We start from the raw sequence: 20,887 nt of genomic DNA, 5'->3' as shown, positions 1-20,887 counted from the left end.
GGTTATAAAAAATATTGACTTTAAGAAAGTCTATTGAGGTTGATGCTCATCTGGTTATTTAAGCTCTTAGCACTTATATTATTTTTACAAATATTTTAACTTTTTGATTATTGTTCTTTACAATTATGATAAGGTAGCTACATATCTAGTTAAGTTTGTTCATTTTTCTCATTTTGATAATGATTTAAAGGATGAAGTTCCTTACGGGGTTCTAATTTTGTGATTGATCAAATTAAAAATAATTAAAACTTAAAAATATAAATAGGCGGTTACGGTTCCATAGTTTTTTTTTCTATTTTGTTATCGCGTCATTTAAAATATAGAGCATGTGAGTACTTTGAATGATTACGTATTGATTTAGAAGATTTATCGCACGACGTGTAGATTTTTTCTGCAATAAATTCAGATACGCTTCCGTTTGAAATCTAATTTCAACGATTTGATACGAGCATGTTTTAGATTCAGATATAATATATTTTAAAATTTATACATTCAAAACATAATTATGTACTAAAAATAAGTATGACAGTATAAGATATTACAAATTTATCAAGGAAAAAGTATATAAAAAGAATTAGTTTTCTTTTACTATTATTAAGGACAAAAGGATTATAGCATGAAGCATAGCCGCATGAAAATTAGTTATTTTATTTATTTATTTTTTAATTTGACATATTTATAGTATCATTATCCTTCAAAACATATTTAATTATTTAATCTATCTACATTTTTATTGGTATTCGACAGGTGAATTATATAATTATGATTTTAAATATAAACTAATTTCACATGACCATAAAAATATGAGTAGAAACATGTGTCATTAATCTTTATAAAACTCTCACAAAACTAAGATTGTATTAGCACGAGTCATTTTATTCTTCTACGAAATAAAAAATACACGAGTCTTTTTGTTTTGTCCTTCAAATGTCCTTAGCATATACGCTGTGTGGGTGTATGTACGTATGTATATATATATATATATATATATATATATATATATATATATACAAAATTGTATAAGCATCTGAAATATTATTGACCTGCACCTATTTGTATAGCCTTGTTTGGCTACTCATGGGTAAAATATTTAAAGATTCCCTCTGTCGTTGTCCTACGTATCTATTCTAGATTTGGTATTGAGATTTTGATTACCCAAATAATAATTTAATAACCCAAATAATAATTTAATAACGTAATCTAAATAATTAAGTCTTAATTCTATTATTAAAATTTAATTAATTACTATGAGAAACGTAATCTAATACTAGTTTAAAATTAATACGCAAGATTGTCAAAGTGACAGCAACCGCTCGTGTTTCCTGTCAAGAGATGTCATCTTCAAAACGGTGTGGATTGGCGTCGGTTTGATAGCAACATTATGTCTGATTATCCATGTTTTTTTCTTTTCTTTTTATTTTTAGTATCTATACTTTTTGTAGGAAATATATATATATATATATATATGTGTGTGTGTGTGTGTGTTTTATATATAATACAAATACCAATAAGATAGAATTTCAAATCAAAATTCTGTTCATTTCAAAATTATGTATTCATTTAAGAACAGATAAAAATATAAATAGATAATTATATTTTTAAAAATATGAGTGTAATTAATTTAATTATGTATTAATATGTAAATAATTACTAATTTTTTATATGTTAAATAGTTAAGATGTATAAATTAATTGCAAATGGGATTGATATAAATCAAATAAGAAATAGAAATATTTTGGGACTTTGAAATTTTAAATTTTTTAAAAAATTTTAAGGACATTTTTTTTTTAATAAATAAAGTTATCCTTTCATTTTGAATATTAAATTAAATCTAATAAAATTCAGCCTAATAATATAATATAGGGTCTAATAAAACGTTAAAAGGCCGAATAATAATATATATATAGGCATATATATATATATATATATATTTCTTGAAAAAAATTTCAAAAATTCACATTGACCCATGTGGTAACTTTTGGTTAAAATACAAGACATGCTTTTAGTTTATTCTAAATTAACCCATAACGTTAACAAAAGTAATTTTTTAAAAATACAATGAGTGAAAGGTAAATAAGAGAGAAGAGAGAGAAAATAAATAAATAAAAATAATTAGTAATTATCTCATGGTCAACAATACCGATAATAATTTTAAAAATAATTATATTGTGTGTTTTATAAATATCTGGTAAATGAAATTAAATATTTAATTGATAATAAAAATTTAATTCAAACTAAAATTACTACATGGATAAATATGAATGTTTTAAAAAATATATCTCCTAATACATATACAGCTATTAAAAAAAATGCTTATATTATGGTAAGTTGTTTAAATGGTGCATAATTGGTAGGTAGTTGGTCAGTCAAAAAAAAATCAAACTAACCGGGGAGGGAAACGTGAAAACAGGAAAAGTTGACACGTGGAATTAGGGCATGGGGTCTTGTCTCTTGTCAACTCTCCTTGCCCGCGCACACACTCCTCTCGCACTCTCACTCTCACCCCTTCTGCTTATTTTTGAATGTTCAAAAACTCTCTCTCTGATCCATCTTCTAACGGAAACAGTCTTCATTGCCGGCCGTTTCCTCTCTCTTTCTCTTTCTCTCTTTCTCTCTTGCATTCTCGCTGCTTCTCTCCGGTCACTTTCTTCTCCACTTTCTGTCACTTTCTCTGGATTTGTTTTTCTCAGTAAGATCTGTTTTGCGAGCGTGTATGTGTTTCTAATTTTTGTGAAACTATTGTAATTGAGAGACGAAAAATTAAGTGACGGAAGGGTTTTACACTGCCATGATTTTCTGTGATCCTTCGTCTCTCTTTCTCGCCTGCTTCTTTCCTGGATTTCCGATCTAGATTTCTTTCAATTTACGCCTGTTTTTTTAATATAATTTTTGTTTCCAAATGGCTAAGTTTTGAGTACACTTCTCTCTCACTCTCTCGCTCGCTCGGTAAATGACTGAAAATGGAGATATTTCGGGTGAAAAGAAGTAACAGCACAGGATTTGCTGATCGGAGCTCCAGTGATAAATTTGTCTCGTCCACCCCTGTTTCTCTTGACAGTAAGCCTTTTTCTTTCGCGAAATTTTCGTTTTTCTTCCGTGGAAAACTGAACATGTACGAAAAACAACAAAGCAAAACGTCCATGTTTCCTTTTATTTTTTCTTTTTCAATTTTTTTGTTTTGAGGTAGAAAAAGCTTTTAAAACGGTCGAGCTACGAGACTTTTTTCTTTTTTACCTTTTTGACATTTCTCGCCGAGTAATTCTGCGTGATTTTCGTTTTCTGCTTGGAATCTCTGATTACTGAGTAAAGGACTCAAAGCTCAACATTGTGCTGTTTGGTGTTATTTTCCTTTATTTTCCTAAATTACAGTGCGTCTGGGGTAAATCGATCGATAATCCTCAGATGATTTGTGCTTTTCTATATTACAGCGTGCATCTGAGATAGATGCTTCCACTAATCTTCAGATAGCTGGTGATTTTGTGATTTTAGGTCATAGAAGATTTAATTTTTTTTTCCTTGTGTCTTTCCTCTCTGTTGTCCATCAGAGGTTCGGTGGAATCGTTATTCTTTCTCCTGCTTTTGATAAAGTAGGCTGTTTGGCACTTTTTCGGAAGTGGCATGAGCGTGATTTTGTTTGTCTGCTGATAAATTTCTAGCGTGATCGTAATAAATCATTGCAATGAGTGCTCTAAAATGTAATTTCTCGTTTCTTTATATGATTCCATATTCATGTCTGTCTTTTTTTTCTTTACCCTAGATGTGAAGTTGTCTTCTTCTCCCTGCAGGTTGTTAACTTGAATCTAATTGAAGTGTGGTTTTCTCTTAGGCAAAGTGTATACTCATATTTTAGTGGCTTTTAGACCTCTGATCTCTTCCTGTGGCTTTTACTTGCATTGTTAATTTCTTTACCTAAGGCTCGGTTTTATGTGGATAGTTTTCTGCAAATCTTCATGGATTTCTCCGTTTTGCTTTGATCAGTCCAGCATTTTTTTCCCCACCCAAGAATTTCCATCCTAATTCTTTTTTTGGGATTGATTTCCAGGGAAAGTTCAGGTTCAGAAACAGAGAAACCTTCCAGAATTGGCCTCTGATTCTAGTTCCTGCAGTAGTGATTCTACATATGAAGATTCGGTGCGCTAACTGCTTTTGTTTTGTTCCTTATGTAAATTTGATATTTACTTATGAAATATTGAAAAGTATTCTCTGGTTTATTTGATCTGTGATTTCTTATGCATTTTCTGATCTGTGTCAATTTCATGTTTTTACTTTATTTACTATTTATTTATGCAAGGAGTTCACAGTATTAAGCCAATTTATTTAATTTGTGCAGTTCACATTTGAGCTGGGGTGGAGACCCTCAAGTAGAGCAGTTGGAACCCCAATGAAAAAGTTGTTAGCACAAGAGATGTCAACAGAAACTGAATCTAAACGACGATCACCTAGTGTTATAGCCAGATTGATGGGTCTTGATGGGCTGCCACCTCAGCAGCAAGTCAATAAACCACAAAGTAAGTGTTTGAAGAATCATCAGGAAAGGACAATGTTAACAGCGAAAGCTCACCAGAGCAGTACATTTCATGGTCGCCGGTCTTTCAGGAAAAGCTCGAGGGACGAGGAAGAATTTAAGGACGTCTTTGAAGTTTTAGATGCAGCTAAGGTGGAGAGCAGTAGCTACCCATGTCAGGGAACCGGGTACTCAAATCTCACTGAGGCTGACATTGCATTTATCCAACAGAAATTTGCATATGCTAAATGCTTTTCAACGGATGAAAAGCTTCAGCAGTCAAAGGTATTAGATGATGCACTTGAGGTTCAAGATTCTAACAATGAACTTTTCATGAAATTTCTTCAGCAACCTGATGCATTGTTCACAAAACATCTCCATGATCTTCAAGGTGTGATGCCCCAATCACAAAGTGGTTATAGATCAGCTTTGAAGTCATCACATTCTTCGAGGTATGAAAGTAATGGCCTAGGCCAGAAATATGAGAGAGAAAATCTAGGTTCTCAAAAGCATCAAGATGGCCATGTAGGTCATCCTTACAGCAGACATGTTGCAAATAATTTACCTCAGTCATCAAAAATTCAGTTTGAAGAACAAAATGAACCGGCTGCATTCCCTACAAGAATTGTTGTTCTGAAACCAAACTTTGGGAAGGCACAGAATCCTACTAAGCCTGTTTCATCGCCGTGTTCTTCTCATGACTTTCCGGCAGATTTCAGGCTTCCTGGGGTTAGAAATCAGGAGGCAGAATTGCGAGGCAAGAAGAAATTTCCTGAAGTTGTGGGCCTTACAAGGCAAAATTCAAAAGAACCTAGAGAAATTGCGAAGGAAGTTACAAGGAAAATGAGAAGTAGTATTCGCAATGGTTCCTTGAATCTTCCAGCCTCTGGATTCAGAGGATACGCAGGGGATGAGAGTTCATGTGACATATCTGGAAGTGAATCTGCTTATGAATCAGATGTTACAACTATATCTTCAAGAGCTCCATTTAACTGGAATAGCCAATACCAGTGTTCATCATCCCGCTCCACGGAATCATATGTGAGTAGGGAGGCAAAGAAGAGGCTCTCAGAGCGGTGGAAATTGACTCACAGGTCTCAGGAAATGGAAGTTGTCAGTAGGAGCAGCACACTTGGTGAAATGCTTGCTATTCCTGATAGGGAAATTAGGCCAGAAAAACTAGATGGTATGATGGATCGGATGGGATTCAATGGAAAAGTTTTTAATAACAGTGGACCAAGAGGGTGGGTTGATGAACCTTTAGGTATTAGTAGCAGAGATGGGTGGAAAGATGGATTTGTAAGAAATCTATCAAGGTCGCGGTCCCTCCCTGCTTCATCTTCTCTCCTTGGAAGCCCTAAAGCCAGTTCGTACCATGAAAATGTTTGTGATGATAGGTTCAAGATACCGAAAGAAGTGATGAAGCGAGAAAGAACCAAGTCAGTAAAGGGAACTCCTAATCACAAGGAATTCTTGGGGAGAAGTTCTAGATCCACTGTTAAGAGATCTGCACACTGCTCTAGTCGGCTGTATAGTGACTCCTCAACCAAAATTGATTTTAGCCAGAGAAAGTGTAAAAGCAAATATGGAGAGGGTGTTCCATCTGAACCAGATCGTAGTACTTCTGAAACACATTCCACCATCTCAATAGATCCACTCTCTGTTAATGAAAATGGGACGGATGCAGGACACAAGAAGATAACTGTGCCTTCTGAACTTTCTGATCTGGACTTATCAACTTCTTCCTTATTAGAAGGCAACTTGCCCACCGGTGACCTTGAAGTTTTAAGATCTCAGGTTTGTGTTTTGATTACTCCATATGCTACTTATTTGTTGGCACGCGGACTCCAAAATCTTGGTGATCTCTGACTTCAAAAATAAATGTGCTAATTTTCTTATGCATTGAGTGTGCTGTGTTCACTTTCGTTGTTTTTTTCAGTGCTCTGTGCCGAATCGGGCCGAAAATTAGTATATTTCATATATACATTTACAATAGCAAACTCTGAACTTTAGCTGCCTAAATATATTTCCTTTATATTGTTTCGTTTAAATAATTCTGTCTCGCTCTCTGGTTCCTCACATGTGACTGAAGCTGCCACTGCTTTTCTTTTTCTACTCAAGTTCTGTTTTTGGATGGATATTGAAAAGGTTTTTTCTACCTGATCCTTTCTTATTGATCCAGAACGATTCAAAAAATTACAACATAATGGATACTCTACTGCACTGAAGCTATATGTTCAATCATTAAGTGTTAGTTGGTGCATATATGGAGCTAGCACATCATTTTCTTCATTACTTTTCGTTGCAAGCATGCAAATTAGAATTTCAGTTGAAAGTCATGCCTTTTTGAAAACTTTTCTTGACTTCATCTTTATCACCCATTTCTATGCATCAGGTATTCCTTCTAATTTTTTTGAAGCCTTTCTAGACTTCACATGTAGCTTTGGCTGTCTGGAACTGCTTAATCAAGACCTTTCTTTCTCTATGTGATTTCATTAACTATGTTATCAAGGACTATTTGGTATGTGGTAACTCCTCCTATGATCTTTTTCATGTTATTTTTACTTGAAAAAAAACATCTTTGAAAACAGTTTCATTAGTTATGGAAAGCATTTTGAGTCCGGTGATCATTACAGAATGTCATGGATCTTCCACTGGCAGAAAAATCCGAACGTAATGTCTGCCTCCAGCTAAAATATGAGTACTGTCCTAGCACAGTATGCCAAATTAGCCATTTTATCTGTTCAACTGTTACTGTTTTCTGTTTTTTGTTTTTGTTTTTTTCTTAAAAAAACTGTTTGCAGATACAGGTTTCTAAATTTATTTTGGGAAAAAAATTTATTTTTACACCCACATATGGAATGACCATGACCTTCTTTTTGTTGCAACTTTTCTGTTATAATGTGCCAAGGCAACAAGGTTAGCACAATTAACTGCTCGTATATGTGTTCTTGATTGCTTGTTTCTCTTAAACAATCATGAAATGAAGATTAAGTTGATTGTTGGTTAGAATTCAGAAATTAGGTGCTACTCTTTGGGTTGTGATGGAGAATAATTTGGCTATTGTGATGTCCCAGAAATCATCAAGTGGAGATTCCAAGGGTGATTGTAGATCATCTACAGGAGATTCATTTCCTCACCCTGTTGGTGAACTACAACCTTCAGCAAGTGCTAAAGAGCCTGATCAGCCTAGTCCAGTGTCAGTTTTGGAAGCTCCTTTTCCTGATGACCTCTCATCTGGTTCTGAATGCTTTGAGAGTATAAGTGCTGACCTCCATGGTAATTTACAAGTACTTTTATTTGTTAGCAATTTGCAGACATCTTTTGGGCATATGTCCTTGAATTTAGTTTTCTCTAGGATTTTCATTATCCATATTTTTGCTTAGATTAGAAGTAATCCATTACTTTTACCTTACACATCAATTGCATTTGTGACATGAATTATACAGTGGACAAAATGTGTTTAAACATACCATGATTTCTGTCTTATGTTCAAACTTAGAAGAAAATTGAGACCCTTCTCTTCACAGAGGGGCATATCAATTTATTGCAAACTTGTGCCCCATCTACTTTGGTCCTTAGTTAATGTCCGACACCATAGGCAGCTCTTTACCCAACATTACATGGGCAGGTGATGCAGAATGGAGATAAAAAACATTTTCTAAATAGATTAGGATTTTTCGAGTATGTATAAATTAGGACATTATGAGCTTTAGGTTTGTTTTTCTTGGGCATGAGACTCTGCATTGAGCCTAGATCTAAACTCTCCATTGCTAGACATGTCTACAGCTGAAAGCTCAGTGTCCTCTGGTGATTGTAAACTAGTGTGAACTTCATGTAAATGGGGCTGTGAGTGAGACTCATCAAATTAGGACATTATGAGCTTTAGGTTTGTTTTTCTTGGGCATGAGACTCTGCATTGAGCCTAGATCTAAACTCTCCATTGCTAGACATGTCTACAGCTGAAAGCTCAGTGTCCTCTGGTGATTGTAAACTAGTGTGAACTTCATGTAAATGGGACTGTGAGTGAGACTCATCAAATTTGCTCTGTTTTGATTAGTCCTAAGCACCACACTTTTTTCGTTCCTTTGGCATGTAGTGTAACACTCAAATGGTGGAACAATACAGGTTAAATTTCTTACTATCTAGAATACTGGTTTAATGCAGTATATTCACTGCAAAATATTTTTTGAAGTTACAAAATTCAAAAATAAAATAATTATTTAGAAAATAAAAAATTGAAACTGAAAACTTTATCATTTAAAAAAATCGAAAATATGTAATAATTACAAAAATAATCCTATCACTAAAGGCATTCCATTCTAACTTTTCATTATGCATCAATGTCCTTTAATGACCTTTCAGTTGTCCAATTCTCTGATTCTGTCGGATGATTATCATTCCTAACATCTGCGACTTTCGAGTTATTTATCTCAGATTTTTTTCTTTAGTGGTAGCTGATGATGCCAATTTTATGCTATTATACTATTCAAAGGTGGACCAAAGTCAAGTGTTACTTGAATTTCATGTTGTGTGATTCGGGTCCTTACCAGTGACGTCTTAGTGATAGTGTTAGGATTAACTGCAAGTCTTCAAATGTTACCAATTCCTAGAAATCACTGAGGTTGATTCTTTTGTCATTGGTTCGAACCAATTTCTATTGAAGATTTAGATGTGCTTATGAACTGATTTAAAATCTGTTATGGAAAGAAGTTGAGGATTTGTTTGTTGTTTGAAGCTCAAACCAGTGCTGTTGAGTAATTGTAATGTTTGAGCTACTCTTCTTTTCACTGACCTAATCAAATGCTGTAATAGGGCTTCGAGTGCAACTTCAGTTACTGAAGCTGGAGTCTGAGGCATATGAAGAGGGGCCAATGCTTATTTCAAGTGATGAAGATGGTGTGGAGGAACCTATTGAATTGGCTGATGAGAAGATGATACCAAAAGCTGAAGAGAACTGGGAATCTTTGTACTTAGCTGATCTCTTAACTGACTCTGGACTTAAGGATGCCGATGCTGACACTTTCATGGCGAGATGCCACTCTCCAGAATGCCCAGTGAGTCTCTCGGTATTCGAAGGACTTGAAAAGAAATATTGTAATCTGCAATCATGGTCAAGGTCAGAGAGGAGGTTACTCTTCGACTGCATAAATAAAAAGCTTCTGGAGATTTTTGAGCATTTAACAGATCCACACCCATGGGTGAGACCTGCAAGGAGGGTAGTTCCTACTAAGGATAACAAAAATGGATTGGCGGAAACCCTGCAGGAGCTGCTCATTTGCCAAGACAAGAAAGCTGGTACAGATGCGGGGGAGATGACTCTGAGCAGGGACTCACAGTGGTTAGATATGGGAGTTGATATTGATATAATTGGTAGAGAAATTGAGAGATTGTTGACGGATGAATTGGTTGCCGAGGCAATAATAGTAATGTAGAGATTTTCAATACAAAAACTTTTTTCTAGTCAAGTCTATACAAACAAATCGATGTAATGATCATTTCATAAAATGGTTAATAAAAGAATCAAAAATCTTGACACAGAAGAAACACACCTACTATAGATTCTCCATTTCCTTATATTTTGAAAAGCGGATATAACAATAGCAAACGTGAACGTGCATTTTATTCTATTTACGTTTATCGTAATCAATTTTTTGCATACATCAGAATGAGTTGTGAAAAGGTGTGCAATTTATCTTTCTTCCCAAGACGCTTTACTTCCAGAACTGATTGTGGGGAGGTTATGGAAGTTATAGAATTAGATATATGGTGTATATACATATATATCATGGTGGCGAGCTAATTTTGATGGGTTAGAGAGGGGATTTGTATGAAGTTGATTAAAAATTTCTCAGTACAAAGATCTACTAACAGACAATAAATGGAGAAACACTTGGTGCTGGAAATCAAAAATCTTTGCTAGCAGTATGCAACCAGTTCATCTTAATCAACATTACTGAACTTAGGCATACCTTAACCATACCCATATGATCATGCATATAGAAACACAGAATATTTTAAAACATAATTGCTGTGAAACAAAACTCAAACCTCTGAGGCCACTGCGTGTGCTATGAGTTTGCTAGAATTTTATTTCTTTATTTTTTTTTTGGTTAGTCCAAGGGTTTATGGCAATTCAAGAACAGGTGATTTTGAGTTTTTTAAATTTATACAATTTAAAATAAGAAATCAAGCATCCAATAGCAAATTAATTAAGTTAAAATTCATTTTAAAAAATATATATATATTTTATTGAAAAGCACATATAGAAGGTATACTTAATGTCTTAAAAAATTTCTCTTTCTAAAAATAAATATTTAAGAATAAACTCTTAATATATTTTACATTTGACCAAAAAAGAAATTGATGATAAAGGCTGCTGATTTTTCAATAATTGTTAAATTTAAGAGCAAGTTGTTGAATGATATTTAAATTCCTCAAAAAGGAAGTCAGTCGTTGAAAGTATTAAATGTTAATCCAATGTTGAAAAATATGAAATATGAGGTTCTCTCCGGTTAACTTATATATGCTGCAGATTTGGCTTTGTATTTTTTTTTTTTTAAAAAAATTGTTTCAATAATTTTTCTTTGATTTTAATGAATTTAAAAAATTGTTTTAAGTAATTTTCAATACATAAATGTTAAATATTCATTTTATGTGTTTATCACTAATGTTGAGACAAACTAAAATATGGGAGAGAATTCATAACACAATGCTATTCAGAAGAAGTGCCACCCATAATCCACTTGCTCTTTGTTAAATTTATGTGTTGAGAATTATTGAAATCAAATTTTAAAGTTCAATAAAAAATTGAATGACTTTTTTTTTTAAGAAAACATAAAATTAAATACTATTTTAAAAGTTTTAAGATATAAAATAATATATTAATTCTAAAAATACTTTAATTGTGTTTTTGCTTATAGAATGTGTTACTATAGTTTCTTATGTACTATTCGTTAATTAAAAAATGAAAAATGTGATGTATTCTAATAGATGTATTTGCAAATGAAATTCTATTTCCACTTACCTATTCATTTTATGTGTTTATCACTAATGTTGAGACAAACTAAAATATGGGAGAGAATTCATAACACAATGCTATTCAGAAGAAGTGCCACCCATAATCCACTTGCTCTTTGTTGATGCCGGTATTATTTTTAAGCGAGCGAAGCTAAATAAGGTGATAGAAACTAAAAATATCATCTAAGGCTCTTAAAATGCACTAGGTCAATCTTATTAACCTTCATATTAGGATTTCTTTTTGGAAAATGAGTAGGGAGACAAATTTAACATTGTAACACCCAAATGTTATTATTTTTATTTTGTAATTACTTGAATTTTTTTGATTTTTAATTAATTTAATTTGATTTAATTTAATCTAATTTCATAAAAATAAAAATAATAATAATGATAAAATTGGGTAAAAATATTATTTGGATTTAATTGAAATTGATTTTGGGAAAAAGGGGTGAAAATTTAGATTATGGGGGTGTTTTTGAAAAGAAAATCAGAAACCGGAGGTCAAAACGCAATTTAAAAAAATTGTGCCACGTTAGCACCCACGTCAGCAGCTACGTCAGCGGCCCGGTCAGCAGCCCCGACCAACCAGGACGCGCCGCGTGGCAAGAAAATGCTGACCAGGGGACGGGCCACATGGGCGATCCGCGTGCGCGCGATCGGACAACCCAGATCAAACGTGCACACGAACGGCTCATATTCACGTGCACGGATGGCCCAGATTCAATCAGGCATGGACGACTCAGATTGCATCGCGATGGACGGCCCATATTTAATACCAATTAAATCGCGATCGAACGGTCCAAATTTAATCTTGATGGACGGTTGAGATTAAAAGGCAAAGGGTATAAATAACCCCACCCACACCTGACCACAAAAACCCTAGCCGCCAGTGCCTCGCCGGAGAAGAAGAACTAGACACCGGAGGAGCCAGCCGCCGCCACCCGCCGTCGCACCGGGGAAGTTTCTGACCGCTGATCGAGGTAAATTTTCTCCTCCTGGCTCGCTTTTTGATGCTGAGTCTGCCTATGGCCAAACCAGAGCCAAACCACAGGCCAAACGGCTGGAAAACCCAGCCAAAGCCCAGCGGCGCCACCGCGCCCCCCCTCTATTTTTGCCTCTGAGGAGGCCCTTCCCGGCCTCCGTTCGATGCAAATTTTATACCACTGTGATCACCGTTCTTTTCTCTACAGGTTGATCGGAGCCAAACATCAAAACGCGACTCACACCGGAGGAGCCACCGCACCCGAGAGCACCGCCGCCGGTAAGTTTCAATTTTTCGTGATTTTTTGGCCCACCGAGGGCGCTAGGGTTGTTTTATCGCAGGGACCGATGCAAGTGTGGCCGAATTCAGTCGAAAACGGGCAACCCGATGCGAATCGCCGCCGCGACGCCGGAGCACGGCGGAGCCGCCGTGCCAGAATTCTGATAGTGGCCGAAAGGGGGCTTAGGTCTGATTTGAGATTTTTTGGGACACGTGCAGGTACCGGTAGTGCGTTTCAGTTTTCTAGAAAAAATTCAAGGAAATTAAGGACAGCCTATAGGCACACTGTAGAGTCGAATTCAGACCCCAAAACAGGTAGGGACCCTTCACCCTATTTCCTATCACGGTATTAAAGCTAAATAAATAATTAAACTGTACTTTGTGAATTTATAGATGTATAATTGATTAAGGTTGCCAATGGAGCCCGAGTCTGATACAGTGTTGGTCTGTTATTGTTTGATCTAATTTTCAGTATTAAATGCAGTATGATATTTGATGTAATTATATTATGGTCTCGTATGCATGAATCATGGTTTCTTTTATTATAGTTTGTATTATGGTTAACCCGGTACTGTATTGTCTTATTTGGTGTCAATTACTGGTTTATATGTTGTGTATGATTGGATGATTGAGATTAAGAAAAAAGGAAAAAAGGTTATGTGAATTGATAAGTGAAAAATGTGGACAGTCTGACTAGATATCCTAGGAGATGGTGGACGGACCGGGTCCGTAGGGAACCCTACCGGGAACGTGGTCTCTCACACCGAACGGGGTATGGAGACCTTATGTGTTTTGGCGCCCATATCGGACAGGGTATGGGGACGGCCCGTTTCACCCTCATACCGGACGGGGTATTGAGGTTCATGATTTTGGCACCCATACCGGACGGAGTATTGAGGTTCATGGTTTTGGCACCCATACCGGACGGGGTATGGGGACGGCCCTGGAATCAAGTTGTAATGTTAATGGTTCACGGGTAGCGAGGACCCCCTATGGATCCCCATGGATACTAGTAGGCTGGTAAAAGAGGAAAATATGTTGTTTAATGATTGAAATGCAAAGGTGTGGTAAGTGTTATGTTATACAGTTTATATGATTTTATGATGATGAATATGTTATTGCTTTTATATGTCATTTTCATGGATCTCACCAAGGTAAGTGAACAGTAAAGGTTTTTATATTAATAAACGAGTTCGTTATAAATTATGCTTCATTGCTCATTTTTGTTTTCTACCCACCTTTACTTCCGTGGCGGTGTGATGTCCTTACTGGGTTGGTATAGCTCATTCCTTATTTAACCATTTCAGATCAGGAAGACATTGTTCCCGAGCCCGTTCCGCAGGAAGACGGCGAAGGGGACGCCTAAAGACTCCATAGTTATATTTATAGTTCTTATCTCGAGTATCTCTTCTAGTTAGTTTGTTCTTTCATGTTTTGAGTACGTTTTGGTTATTGTGTAAGGGATGTTAATCAAAATTTTTATTACGCTTCCACATTTGACATTTTTAATACATATATTTCATTTAAATTTCCGGGGCCATTACAGTTGGTATCAAAGCCGCGTTTCTCGGACCCATCCCTTGCACAATAATGCTTAGAGAAATATTCACCGATAAACCGTTACTCAACCATTCCTTATGAAATGCAAGTACAGAGAGATGAGGAGAGGAAGACCCCCACTAAACCGAGCGGCCCGGGATAATTCACTTTGGAAGGATGTAGACAGGTTATTTGAGATGATGAAAGGATTCATAGCTGCCCAGCAAGGGCGAGGGGAGAGATAGGAGTTACTCGACCCTCCTCCACTACCGCAGGTTGAGCCTCCGCTACAGTAGGCTGATCCCGAGCCACCCCGACATGAGCCTGCTCCTCCACAGTACCACCCGGCACCACTGCCGCAGTACAACCCGGTGCCCCAACCACGATACTACCCGGCACCACCACAGCACGACCTAGTACCCCCAGCATATCAGCAGGTGCTACCACAGGACCCCCCAGTCTATCCCCAGCCGGGTCCAGTCCCTCCTCCACGGGACCCCGCTCCTTCCTTGATCGACCTGGGCTACATAGAGAGGTACAGGAGACTGAACCCCTCCACATTTGCAGGGGGATCCTCTTTTGAAGAGGCCTAGTACTGGCTGGCAGAGACTGAGAGAGCTTCTAGGATCTTAGGAGTAGTTCCTGAGCAGAGAGCTGCCCTTGCTTCCTACATGCTGGTAGGGGAAGCAGGACGTTGGTGGGAGCTCAAGCAGACCACCCTGCCTACACCAGTCACTTGGGAGCAGTTCCTAGCGGCCTTCCAAGCGGAGTATCTCCCTGAGCACATCCGACACCTAAAGAAAACAGAGTTTGTTCAACTGGTTCAGGGAAACATGACAGTATCAGAATATGCTCGTAAGTTCCTAGAGCTGGGCCGATACTCCCCGGAGACATTGATGGATAGGGGCCGAAAGGCCAGGAGATTCCAGTCGGGTCTCCGCCTAGAGATCAGGCAACACTTGTTAGTACTGGAGCTCAATACATATTCAGCAGTCCCAGCAAATGCACAGATCATGGAAAGAAGCTTCAGCACCTGTCCTCAGCCAGGAGGGAGTTCCCGACCCTCAGCTCCGTTCCGCAGGCCAGCACCTACTGCGCTTGCCCAACCAAATAAGAGGCCCAGACCAGCCTTCCAGGCCCCTCCTCAGGCTCCAGGGGCAGCACGTGAGAAAATCTGTCAGCACTTCGGCAGAGATCACGGGGACCGACCCTGTTACCGCCTCAACAACACTTGTCGCATTTGTGGCAGTGCCCAGCATTATGCCAGAGAGTGTCCGAGGAACCAGAATCAAGGGAGGCCTCCTATCCAAGGCAGAGCTTACAACCTTACCCAGCAGGATGCCGACGCCGACCCGGATGTAGTACAAGGTATATATATTATCTGTGACCATATTGCTCATGTTTTATTTGACACTAGTGCATCACACTCTTTTGTTTCACATGCTTTTGCTTCCAAACTTAATGTATCACCTGATAAACTTGAATCATTGTTGTTTGTGTCTACTGCCGGGGGTGAAACACTACTAGGGGAAGCAATCTATAGGGCTTGTGCCGTGGAGATAGCAAATAAAAAACTGAGTGTAGACGTGATAGGGTTAGACACGGGGGATTTTGATGTAATCTTAGGAATGGATTGGCTAGCGGCGTATCATGCCACCATAGATTGCTTTAACAAGACAGTTGTATTTAATCCTCCTAATGAGGAGCCATTTACAAATTAATAAAATTATTCAGTACGTATTCTTTGATGGCAAGTTTTCTTAACTTTTAGTGCCTTAATCTTGCTGTTTTCTCTTACTAGGCAAGTCCAAGAAGGAAATTTGTATTCAAGAGATTCCGGTAGTCCGAGACTTCCCAGATGTGTTTCCAGATGAACTGTCCGGTCTGCCAGTGGACAGAGAAGTCGAGTTCACTATAGACCTACAGCTAGGTACCCAGCCCATTTCAGTTGCTCCTTACCGCATGAGTCACATTGAGATGGAAGAACTGAGGAAACAGATCACTGAATTATAAGACAGTGGTTTTATTTGACACAGTGTGTCCCCATGGGGTACTGGAGTCACTTTTGCAAGGAAGGGAGATGGAACGTTAGGACTGTGCATTGATTACAGAGGATTGAACAAGGTTACGGTCAAAAACAAGTATCCCCTTCCCTGGATTGATGACCTCTTTGATCAGCTGCAGGGTGCACAGGTCTTCTCTAAAATAGACCTACGATCAGGTTACCATCAGGTGAAGATAAAGACAGAAGACATCCCCAAGACGGCTTTCCGAACCAGGTACGGACACTATAAGTTCCTGGTCATCCCATTTGGGCTAACCAATGCCCCGAAAATCTTTATGGATCTAATGAACAGGGTCTTTAGAGAGTTCTTGGATCAATTTGTCATCGTGTTCATCGATGATATCTTAGTCTACTAAAAAAACAGAGAAGAACATGCTCACCTTCTTGCCCAAGTTTTGCAGGTCCTTAGAAACAAGAGGTTATATGTGAAGTTGAGTAAATGTGGATTCTGGCTTGAGCAGACCGCTTTTTTAGGACACATAATATCGAAGGAAGGGGTATCAGTGAATCCCGAAAAGGTTGAAGTGGTACTTGGCTGGGAAAAGCTGACATCAGTTAAGGAAATCCGCAGCTTCCTAGGAATGGCAGGTTATTACTGTAGGTTCGTTGAAGGATTCTCCAGTCTAGCAGCTCCTCTAACCTAACTCACAAAGAAGAATGTCAAGTGTGAGTAGAATGAAAACTGCGAAAGAAGTTTTTCAGAATTAAAGAAGCGGTTGACCACTGCACCCGTGTTGGCTTTACCGAGTGGATCGGGAGGATATATAGTTTATAGTGATACCTCCTATCTGGGCCTGGGTTGTGTCCTTATGTAGCACGGAAAGGTTATAGCATACGGGTCCAGACAGTTAAAGAACCATGAGAAGAACTATCTCACCCATGACTTGGAGCTTGCCGCAATCATTCATGCCTTGAAAACCTGGCGCCATTATTTGTACGGAGAGACCTTTCAGATTTATACCGATCATAAGAGTTTGAAACACATATTCACTCAGAAGGATCTCAATATGCGTCAGAGAAGGTGGATGGAACTCCTTAAGGACTATGATTGTGACATTTTATACCATTCGAGTAAGGGCAACGTGGTAGTAGATGCCCTCAGCAGGAAAAGTGCAGATATCTTAGCCCATTTGATGGTTTTAAAATGTAGACTAATTAGGGCCACGCAACAGGTTCGACTTCATGATTTAAGGAGAGTCACATGTTTGGGCCGCCTGACAGTCCAGCTCGAGTTAATCCAGAGAATAAGGGAAGCCCAAACAGTTGACCCCACCCTAGTAGCCCGCAGGAAGAATGCAGAATAGGGAGGGAGCTCAGAATTCCGAATATCTGCCGATGGATTACTTCGTTTCCAAGATAGGGTGTGTGTCCTAGATGACAGTGAGTTAAAAAGGGACATCATGATGGAGTCCCATAGCTCGAAGTTTGCCATGCATCTAGGAAGCACCAAAATGTACCAAAGCATGCGACCCCAGTTTTGGTGGCATGGGATGAAGAGAGACATAGCCGACTTTGTATCTAAATGCTTGGTATGTCAGCAGGTCAAGGCAGAGCATCAGCGCTCAGGTGGGTTACTTCAGCCTTTACCGATCTCGTAGTAGAAGTGGGAACATATTACCATGGACTTCGTATGGGGGCTACCCAAGGCACGTTCAGGACATGATGCCATATGGGTAATCGTTGACTGACTTACCAAGTCTTCCTACTTCTTAGCCATCAGGATAACCGATTCATTGGACAAGTTGACAAGAATGTATATCCGGGAGATAATCAGATTGCATGGGGTTCTAGTGACAGTAGTATCCGACAGGGATCCCAGGTTCACTTCTCGATTTTGGAGTAGCTTCCAGCAAGTTATGGGAACAAAATTGTCTCTTAGTACTGCCTTCCATCCCCAGACTGATGGACAATCAGAGAGGACAATTCGTACGCTTGAGGATATGCTCCGAGCTTGTGTCATTGACTCCGGGGGCCATTGAGACGACCATCTACCCCTGATAGAGTTTGCCTACAACAACAGCTACCAAGCAATCATCGACATGGCTCCATATGAGGCGTTATATGGGCGCCCGTGCAGATCACCGATTTGTTGGGAGGAAGTGGGCGATAGAAGATTGTTCGACCCAGAGTTGGTAGAGGAGACCACGTCCAAAATAGTTAAAATCAGAAAGAACATTCAGACAGCTCAGAGTAGGTAGAAGAGTTACGCAAATACCCGGAGGAGAGACCTAGTGTTTGAGAAAGGCGACCGGGTGTTTCTTAAGGTCACTCATTTCAAGGGAATTAGTAGGTTCGGCAGGAAGGAAAAATTAAACCCTCGATGTATTGGACTTTTTGAAATCTTAGACATGATTGGTACTGCTGCCTACAGACTAGCACTGCCTCCAGAACTCTCCAGAGTCCACAACGTGTTCCACGTATCCATGCTACGAAAGTACAACCCGGACCCTTCTCATGTCTTGGCTCATGAATCGCTTCCACTCCAAGAGGACTTGTCTTATGAAGAAGTACCAGTCGGTATCACGGACCGAAAGAGCAGAATACTCCGCAACCGGAAAATATCATTTGTAAAGGTCGTGTGGCAGAACCACACGCCCAAGGAGGCTACTTGGGAGCTAGAATCAGAATTTAGAATTCAGTATCCCCATTTATTCATCCAAGAGTAAGAGTTAAATTTGGGGGACCAAATTTCTTAAGGAGGGGAGAGTTGTAACACCTAAGTGTTATTATTTTTATTTTGTAATTATTTGAATTTTTTTTTATTTTTAATTAATTTAATTTGATTTAATTTAATCTAATTTCATGAAAATAAAAATAATAATAATGATAAAATTGGGTAAAAATATTATTTGGATTTAATTGAAATTGATTTTAGAAAAAAAGAGTGAAAATTTAGATTATAGGGGTGTTTTTGAAAAGAAAATCGGAAACCGGAGTCAAAACGCAATTTAGAAAAATTGTGCCACGTCAGCACCCACGTCAGCATCCACGTCAACGGCCCAGTCAGCAGCCCCGGCCAACCAGGACACGCCGTGTGGCAAGAAAACGCTGACCAGGGGACGGGCCACGTGGGTGATCCGCGTGCGCGCGATCGGACGGCCCAGATCCGTTCCCGCGCACACGGACGACCCAGATTCACGCGCACGGATGGCCTAGATTCACGCGCACGGACGGCCCAGATTCAATCAGGCACGGACGGCCCAGATTTAATCCCAATTAAATTGCGATCGAATGGTCCAGATTTAATCTTGATGGACAGTTGAGATTAAAAGGCAAAGGGTATAAATAACCCCACCCACACCTGACCACAAAAACCCTAGCCGACAGTGCCTCGCCGGAGAAGAAGAACCAGACGCAGGAGGAGCCGGCCGCTGCCACCCGCCGCCACACCGGGGAAGTTTTCGACCGCTGATTAAGGTAAATTTTTTCCTCCTGGCTCGTTTTTCGATGCTGAGCCCGCCATGGCCAAACTGGAGCCAAACCACCGGCCAAATAACCAGAAAATCCAGTCGAAGCCCAGCGGCGTCGCCTCGCCCCCCTCTGTTTTTGCCTCCGATTAAGCCCTTCCCGGCCTCCGTTCGATGCAAATTTTATACCACTATGATTACCGTTCTTTTCTTTACAGGTTGATCGGAGCAAAACATTAAAACGCGACTCACACCAGAGGAGCCGCCGCACCCGAGATCACCGCCGCCAGTAAGTTTTGATTTTTCATATTTTTTGGCCCACCGAGGGTCCTAGGGTTGTTTTATCGCAGGGACCGATGCAAGTGTGGCCGAATTTGACCGAAAACGGGCAACCCGAGGTGAATAGCTGCCGCAAGCGGCGGCGCCATCGCCGGAGCACGGCGAAGCCGCCGTGCCAGAATTTCGATATTGGCCGAAAGGGGTCCTAGGTCTGATTTGGGATTTTTTGGGACACGTACAGGTACCGGTAGTGCGTTTCAGTTTTCTAGAAAAAATTCAGGAAAATTAAGGACAGCCTGTAGGCACACTGTAGAGTCGAATTCAGACCCCAAAACAGGTAGGGACCCCTCACCTTGTTTCCTATCACGGTATTAAAGCTAAATAAATAATTAAACTGTACTTTGTGAATTTATAAATGTATAATTGATTAAGGTTGTCAATTGTAGCCCGAGTCTGATACAGTATTGGTCTATTATTGTTTGATCTAATTTTCAGTATTAAATGCAGTATGATGTTTGATGTAATTATATTATGGTCTCGTATGCATGAATCATGGTTTCTTTTATTATAGTTTGTATTATGGTGAACTCGGTACTGTATTGTCTTATTTGGTGTCAATTACTGGTTTACATGTTGTGTGTGATTGGATGATTGAGATTAAGAAAGAAGGCAAAAAGGTTATGTGAATTGATAAGTGAAAAATGTGGACAGCCTGACTAGATATCCTGGGAGATGGTGGACGGACCGGGTCCGTAGGGAACCCTACCGGGAACGTGGTCTCTCATACCGGACGGGGTATAAAGACCTTATGT

At 38.9% G+C, this 20,887-nt stretch overlaps 1 protein-coding gene across 4 annotated transcripts; it reads left to right on the top strand.

Moving 5' to 3' along the window:
* Positions 1 to 2,474: 2,474 nt before the first annotated feature.
* Positions 2,475 to 10,051, top strand: TRM19 (afadin). Of its 4 annotated transcripts, none has more exons than XM_088209475.1 (5): positions 2,475 to 3,057; positions 4,043 to 4,131; positions 4,331 to 6,301; positions 7,582 to 7,783; positions 9,320 to 10,051. In XM_088209475.1, exons 1-5 carry the CDS (start codon positions 2,961 to 2,963, stop codon positions 9,937 to 9,939), a joined length of 2,979 nt encoding a protein of 992 aa, XP_088065601.1. In that variant the 5' UTR covers positions 2,475 to 2,960; the 3' UTR covers positions 9,940 to 10,051. The 4 variants fall into 4 exon arrangements, with proteins under 4 accessions (XP_088065601.1, XP_088065604.1, XP_088065602.1 ...); XM_088209476.1 differs by lacking the exon at positions 2,475 to 3,057 and adding an exon at positions 3,405 to 3,695; XM_088209477.1 differs by lacking the exon at positions 2,475 to 3,057 and adding an exon at positions 3,767 to 3,785.
* Positions 10,052 to 20,887: the final 10,836 nt, after the last annotated feature.

This window comes from Carica papaya, chromosome 8 (assembly GCF_054855325.1).
Source record: "Carica papaya isolate Zhongbai chromosome 8, ASM5485532v1, whole genome shotgun sequence".
In the NCBI taxonomy this organism is placed as follows: Eukaryota; Viridiplantae; Streptophyta; class Magnoliopsida; order Brassicales; family Caricaceae; genus Carica; species Carica papaya.
This window is presented reverse-complemented; position numbering and strand designations above follow the sequence as displayed.

Coding starts and splice junctions, on each gene's coding strand:
- TRM19 (XM_088209475.1), top strand. CDS start 2,961: ATGGAGATATTTCGGGTGAAAAGAAGTAACAGCACAGGATTTGCTGAT. Junction 6,302..7,581: donor TTGAAGTTTTAAGATCTCAG/GTTTGTGTTTTG, acceptor GTGATGTCCCAG/AAATCATCAAGTGGAGATTC. Junction 7,784..9,319: donor TATAAGTGCTGACCTCCATG/GTAATTTACAAG, acceptor ATGCTGTAATAG/GGCTTCGAGTGCAACTTCAG.